The 7,347-nt window shown below is 52.4% G+C and overlaps 1 protein-coding gene across 19 annotated transcripts in view; it reads left to right on the top strand.

The window, feature by feature from the left end:
• The window catches only part of LOC123589380 (transformation/transcription domain associated protein), a 112,032-nt gene extending 104,916 nt beyond the window's left edge, over nucleotides 1–7,116 (top strand). For all 19 annotated transcript variants that reach the window (XM_045461399.1, XM_045461397.1, XM_045461409.1 and 16 more), the window contains 4 exons: nucleotides 91–275; nucleotides 3,541–3,744; nucleotides 3,831–4,025; nucleotides 6,010–7,116. In XM_045461399.1, the coding sequence (XP_045317355.1) occupies nucleotides 91–275; nucleotides 3,541–3,744; nucleotides 3,831–4,025; nucleotides 6,010–6,294 (869 nt within the window). In that variant the 3' untranslated portion in view covers nucleotides 6,295–7,116. The remainder of the gene's footprint in view (nucleotides 1–90; nucleotides 276–3,540; nucleotides 3,745–3,830; nucleotides 4,026–6,009) is intronic.
• The last annotated feature ends 231 nt before the right edge of the window (nucleotides 7,117–7,347 follow it).

A 7,347-nucleotide genomic window follows, 5' to 3' on the forward strand; every position in this document is an offset into this window, starting at 1 on the left:
TCCGAGTGATCTCCTCCCAAGACGGCCCTGGAGGTGGAGTCGAGCGCTGCCCCCTGGCGTCGTCTCAGTCATTTCCTCCTTTCTCCTCAGTTCCTCGAGTTGTGGCGGTGTCCCCTCAGATGCGCCTCGTGGAGGACAACCCCTCTTCTCTTTCCCTCGTGGAGATCTACAAGCAGCGCTGTGCGAAGAAGGGCATCGAGCACGACAACCCCATCTCCCGCTACTATGACAGACTGGCCACGGTGCAGGCACGTGGGACCCAGGCCAGCCACCAGGTACCGAATCGGGCCAGCTGCGCTCTGTGGCGGAGCTCCCCCGACACGAGCGCTTAGAGGAGTAGCGGGCGGTTGAGAGGGACCTTTCTCCCTCATTAGACTTGTGAGTGGTCAGAATTAGGCGACCATGGCCCCTGATGTGGTGACGTTTGCTGCAGAATAACTTGACGGCAAACTCCTCTGGCAGCCAGACCTGCTCTGAGGGACATGAGGCTGCTTATCCAGTCCGCGTTCACGCTCCTCTGGTTTGCGGCTGGGGCCGGGGTGAACCACGGCCTCTGTGTTGTGTATGCTTTTTAAAATGTGGAAAGTGGCGAGCCCTGAAACGAGTCAGGCCCAGTTGTTTTGGTCGCCTGGTGTGGGAGCACAGTGCCTCCCCCAGGAGTCCCATGCGGCTCTGGCCTCCTCAGGTGGGTGGAGGGCCGTCCCCACCAGCAGATTCCTGCCCTTGCTAGAAAGCAGGGCAGGTGGGGGTCTGGGTGAAGAGGTTTTGTGCGGGATTGTGTGCATCACCAGAAGGTAGCTCTATCCTGGCCTGCTCCCCCAAAGCCACCGTGGTCCTTCCTGTGGCTCCCGAGAGGGCCTCGTGATTTTTAGGAGAGATGCCACGAAGCTGGAAGCTCTGATCTTGCTTCCGTCCTCCCAGGGACTCACTTCAGTTAGCCTGGGACCTGGAAGACTGTTTCTAGGAAGATGGAGCCCACAGGGTGCTTGCCTCACCCGCCTGGGCAGTGCTCAGGGTACAGCAGGGCCTGAGGCGGTCCGGGCCTCGGGCTCTGTTGCAAGCCTCCTACCTTTGTGCAGGCAAAACAAGTGGAACCCGTCTGTTGATGGGTGTCTGTGGACAGAGCTCGTGGCCTCCCTTGGGAATTGGAGTCAGGGCTTTATCAGGGTGCAGGTGACTGCCTGGTCACTCTGTGGACCGAGGACAGTACTGAGGTGTTTGTGCAAGATGGATGGATTCTATTCTTAAGACTGCATTTATTTGTCTTTGACATTATGGAAACTGATGACCTCTATCTGCAAATGTATATTTACATGAGGTTCCATGTGTTTTACAAACTATCTGTGTGATATTGTTTATTCTGAGAGAGAGCGAGAGAGCACATGTGAGTAGGGGAGGAGGACAGAGAACCCCAAGCAGGCTCTATGCTATCAGCACAGAGCCAGACCCAGGGCTTGATCCCAGGAACCATGAGATCACGACCTGAGCCAAAATCAAGTCAGACACTCAACTGACTGAGCCACCCAGGTGCCCCAGAAAATTCACCCTTTAAAATGTTCAATTCAGTATTTCCGGCATATTCACAGAGTTGTGCAGTCATGACCACAATCTGTCCTTAAAATTTTTTTTTTTTTTTCAACGTTTATTTATTTTTGGGACAGAGAGAGACAGAGCATGAATGGGGGAGGGGCAGAGAGAGAGGGAGACACAGAATCGGAAACAGGCTCCAGGCTCCGAGCCATCAGCCCAGAGCCCGACGCGGGGCTCGAACTCACGGACCGCGAGATCGTGACCTGGCTGAAGTCGGACGCTTAACCGACTGCGCCACCCAGGCGCCCCATAAAAACTGGACATTTTTAATAATATATGTTAACTCTAGAAATCAGATCCTTTTCCCTAAGGTTTGTTATTGTTGTTGTTTGCTTAGTGACTTTCCTGGACTGATGTGTAAATTCTCTGTTTTTGCCATGTGCAGCCATTGAAGTCTCTGCTCATTTAGCTAATGATTTGACAGATTTTCTTAAATGCTTTGAACCAATAAGTCTTCCTTCCGCCTTTTTTGAGGGCCTCTATGGGGGGAGGGGGATGCCTTCCACTTGGCCAAGTAGTTTATGTTCTGCCTTAGCTTCTACTTCCTGTTTGTGCAGCTCAAGGTCAACCAGAAGTGGAAGCATTGGGCTTTCTGAGGTTTTTCGTGACCTTCTAGTGACCTTCTAGATTCTCAAGAATATATCGAGGCTTTTCGGAGCCTCCTGTGGTCATCGTACTCCCTCACTCTTCCTCTTGTCTGCCATCATCTTCTGTGCTGCAGCTGGTATCGCTGCCTTGGGCATCTGCAGGGTGACGTGGTCGTCACTGACTGCTTTCAGCAAACGCCTGTCGGATAGGGTGCTCCTCACTGGCTGAACTCGAAGTTCGATCAGAGACAAGCCCAATAAATGGGGCTTCCCCCTCCCCCTAACCCCACCCCCCACCCACAGGAAGCTGCCAGATAAGTCAAATAGTGGCACTTCTCTGGAGATGAGGTTTTTGAACGCATTTTGCCCACTCCTGGCTGCTGGTTTCTACAGCTGTCATGGTCGCAAAGCCACTGTGGAGCTGGGTAGATGGGAATGGTATAATTAAACTGCCACAAAGATCACTGTCACCAAGATTCAGCCTTTTTCTCCCCTTGAGTAAAAGCTACTCGGATTTTTGTAATAAGCCTTTAATTTCCAGAATTTAAAAAAGTTTTCCAGGGGCGCCTGGATGGCTCAGTCGGTTAAACGTCCGACTTCGGCTCAGGTCATGATCTCACGGTCCGTGAGTTTGAGCCCTGCGTCAGGCTCTATGCTGACAGCTCAGAGCCCACAGCCTGCTTCGAAGTAAGTTTCTGATGTTTGCTAATGTTCTCGATGGTGTTTGTGGTTCTTGGTTGCTTAGGGCCTGCATTTTAGTGGTAGTCAGAGCCCATAGGTAGGACTTAGCCCAGAACAGACCTGTGCCTTTACCATTTGGTCTAACAGGAACGGAATTAACTCGGCAGACTTTTTATTGAGACTGTCTCTGAATTAGTGGTGTTTGAAATAGTGTTGTGAGTCCTCCAGCACAGAATTCACTTTAAAGTGTTGTGTAACATCTGCTCTACTTTGATAGACTAGCTCCTTCAGTTATACACCTGTCGTCTTTAATAGTCCAAGGTGTGAATTGTTGTCATCCAACTGTTTGTTCTTTTTGTTAACCGGCCTAGCGTTTTCTCTGGTTAGCAGGTTACGGTATTCAGATTTTGCCTAAATTCTTGGCAGGACAGATATCACGCATCATGCTCCTAAGGCTTTTATTCAGATGGCGGTGGTGTTGGTTTGAGCACACGGTGTGGAGCCCTAGAGGGAAATTGACATCCCTGTATTTAGTCAGACAACATCACATACGTATTTCTCAATAGAATTCATTCTGTTGGTGCCAAGTAAGTACAAACCTACAATTGGAGTTTTTTTCTTTTGGGGGAAAAAAAAACGAGCGAATTGGAGGGAGGTATCATGGGGTGATCTATCCTTGCAGGTCCTTCGAGACATCCTCAAGGAGGTTCAGAGTAACATGGTACCACGCAGCATGCTCAAGGAGTGGGCTCTGCACACGTTCCCCAACGCCACGGACTACTGGACGTTCCGGAAGATGTTCACCATCCAGCTCGCCCTGATTGGCTTTGCAGAGTTCGTCTTGCATTTAAATAGACTCAACCCCGAGATGTTACAGATCGCTCAGGTAAAGGGTGTGAGGAGACGGCACCTCTCCCCAGACCTCTCTGCTGTGTGGTTTCAGTTCCACAAGTGTCTCCTTCTGGTGTTTAGGACACCGGCAAACTGAACGTGGCCTATTTCCGATTTGATATAAACGACGCGACCGGGGACTTAGATGCCAACCGTCCCGTCCCTTTCCGCCTCACCCCCAACATTTCCGAGTTTCTGACCACCATCGGCGTCTCCGGCCCATTGACAGCCTCCATGATCGCTGTCGCCCGGTGCTTCGCCCAGCCCAACTTTAAGGTAGGCCACGGTGGCTGGTGTGGCGCGCGGCTGGGATCGCTTGTATATGCGCGGCCTCACAGCTGCTGGTCTGCCAGTACAGAGGGAGAGTGTTGCGGCTGCACAGTTAAAGCTTCTGCATTTTGGAAAAAGCGTTCCAAGTTTTTGCTGTCTCAAAGCACTTACAAAAAGGAGTCAGAAGCCTCTACTGATCATTTTCCCAACTATCACTGTTGCTTGCTGGTTTCGTTTATTCCATTTGGTATCCGTTTTGTGTTTATGTAGATCTTTCTTCTCTAAAAGGGCAGAAATACTGTCTGTAGGGTTGTGCCGTCTTCCTGGCACCGCGGTTATGGGTCCTAGAGGGGACAGTCGTGGCGGTAGGACATGCGACGGCCACCCCGGCCGCAGGCGGGTGTGGGATGGCGCTGCCCTCCTCTTGGCGCCGTCCCTGCCCAGCACCGCACCGGCTGCTTCGGTGGCCTCTCCTCAGACTTTCCCAGCGGTTGTCCAGCTGGCGGGCAAGGTGGGCAGCTCAGAGCTCGTGCCGCCGGCAGAGGGCAGACTGGGATTCGAATCCGGTTCCCACTGACTCCAAGCCCGTCTTCACCGGAGTTATTCTCTCCTCACGGTTGGGGGCTGAACGCAACTTATTTTTCTTCTAGCTTAGGAGACGGGTTGTACCTTTTTTCCCACAGATGAGCAGTTTGTGTCTAGAGACGCCTGCAGATACCAGTTGCTTTTCGAAAAAATTTGCTCAGGACAGTTGTAAGATTATCAGCTAAATGCTTAACTGTGAAGACAGACTTTTTACATCAAACACATCTTGTGCTTTCAGTGCTCGCTTGTCTGTTAGCGAGGAGTGCTTTCTGGAACAGGAGTACGAACAGGGGGAAAAGCAGCCCTGTGGCTCTTCCATGAGTGAGTGGTCTGTGCTGTGACCATCACTTAGCCGGGGCGTAAGGCTTGGAACAGCAAGTCCTCACTTAGAAACGTTGCACTTCTGGAAACATCATAGGGCAGTCCTTACACTGGCATTTACTTTGAAAACCTTAAAAGAGAACAATGAAGGAAGCACTACCCGTATCTCAGGGGCCTGGTACGATGTGGAGTAGCACCGTGCATTGTTCCTTTTGTAGATGGTGCTGGCCGAGATGAGGAGGAGTCGGGCCACCTTCTCCAAACTCTGGACCCAGATTTCTTAACAGCCTAAATGTAGAGGATGCTTTTAAGTTCACTAAAACATAGACCATTTTGTACAGGAGTGTCTTTTAAAAACACATCTGGGAGGCTCTCTTACTATGCCCAGTATATAAACAGGGAAATTGAGACCCAGTGGGCTAAGTAAATCGATCAAGGTCACCCAGGCAAGATGGTGGAGCTGAGGCTAGAACCTGAGTCTGTGCCGTGGCCACACGGAGGCCCGGGGATGGCCCTCCTTGACGTGAGACACATGTCCCTGACACCCACTTGATTCCTTCCTGTCTCCACCCAAATGTGATCTTGTCACCAGCCCCCACCCCCTGCAAACCCCTCTGAGCCCGCCTTACCTGCTGTTTCTGCACAGTGCCCGTCACCACCGGGCATGTTGAACATTTCTCTGTTAGTACCAGAGCCCCATAAGGGCAAGGGGTGTTCACTCTAAGCTTCGGTGCTGGGAACGGGCCTGCCCAACCAAGCCCCTGTCAGGTGTGCAGGTGCTCATTTAAACGCTCGGCACCAGGAAGCAGCGTGACAGCAGCAGGTGCCCCTGGACACATGTGCCCCGGCTTTGCAGAAGACCAGACCAAACCCTGTGCCTTTGGGCCCTCGCTGCTCCAAGTGAGGAGGTGGCTTGTACCCCTGGGGGCCAGCCCGCCGCATCCGCCAGGCACACGCCGCGGCCCGGGTGCTGGGGCTGACCGGCCGCGGCGGCTCACTGTGCTCGGGCTCTGCCTCCTTAGGGAGCTGCCCCTCTGGGTCGCTCCTGCTTGATCCAGGATCGTCTCGTTCTCTCTTGGCACAGGTGGATGGCATCCTGAAAACCGTGCTTCGGGACGAGATCATTGCTTGGCACAAAAAAACGCAGGAGGACACCTCTTCTCCTCTCTCGGCCGCCGGCCAGCCTGAGAACATGGACAGCCAGCAGCTGGTCTCCCTGGTGCAGAAGGCCGTCACCGCCATCATGACCCGCCTGCACAACTTGGCCCAGTTCGAAGGCGGGGAGAGCAAAGTGAACACCCTGGTGGCCGCCGCAAACAGCCTGGACAACCTGTGCCGCATGGACCCCGCCTGGCACCCGTGGCTGTGAGCGCACCCGCCCTGCCGCCCAGAATGGGAAGCACGCCCGCCGGCTGCTGGGCCTCCTCTCTGCTTCACCCCCTGTGTTCACGGAGGCCCTGACAGCGCGTGTGCGAACGCGGGTAAATGGAGTTCTAGAGGAGCTGCCTGTTACGGCGGCAGAGCGGAAACGTCTAGGCTTTTAAAATTCCCTTGTAGGAACCAGGACTCTCCGGTCTGGAATTTCTTTGTGAAACCTTTTTTATCGTACTCCTTCCTGCGTGTGAATGTACAGATGGAACTGTAGGAGACAATTCTATATTGTCCGTTTTTAACTCAGAAATGACACCTCACAGGAGCCTTGTGCTTTTGTACAGACCTTTGTAACAAGTGTACAGAAAACCCACTTTGTTAGAGAAACAGGAAATTATGAACAAGTCGAGCTGGTTTTTCTCTAAGCACAGACTTTTATGCTGTACGTAACTGGCTCCGGGATCTCCTTGCGCATTGGATGTGGGTCAGCACGGCCTCGTCACCCTGCGGGGACACCGTTCCTCACGCGGTGGATTCAGATCCCGCCAGGAGAAAACTGAGCCCCGGGGGCGGCAGGTGAATCTGAGGCTTTTCATCGGCTGGCTCTTCGGACGCCTTCTTGACATTTACTATCATTGTACCAGGAAAAAAACCTTTTCCTTCCTAATTTAAAAAGAAACAGCAAGAAAAGTTTGTCCGTTCACTCCAGTCTGTCATGTTCACATTTTTATAAATATGAGCATTGAGAATGTTCTATCTAAATTTGTACAGTGTGATTTTTTTTTTTTTTTTTTTTTAGAATAAATATTTTATAAAAGGATGTGTCTGCTCTTACATGTATGGAAATGTTTGTTTCCTCTGCCTGAGCGTCCATCAGCCCCTCGGGGACCGAGCCCCCTGGGCCAACACAGCCATGCTTCAGGGTGGCTTCCTGGGGATGGACAGACAGGTGACACCTGGGAGGGGTCTTGGCTTGGAACTTGGGGGTCCGGACCCACGCTCAGCGTCTTCTGTGATGGCGATGAGGCTGGTCCTGACTCTGACGGTGTGA

Source organism: Leopardus geoffroyi, chromosome E3 (assembly GCF_018350155.1).
Source record: "Leopardus geoffroyi isolate Oge1 chromosome E3, O.geoffroyi_Oge1_pat1.0, whole genome shotgun sequence".
Classification (NCBI taxonomy): domain Eukaryota; kingdom Metazoa; phylum Chordata; class Mammalia; order Carnivora; family Felidae; genus Leopardus; species Leopardus geoffroyi.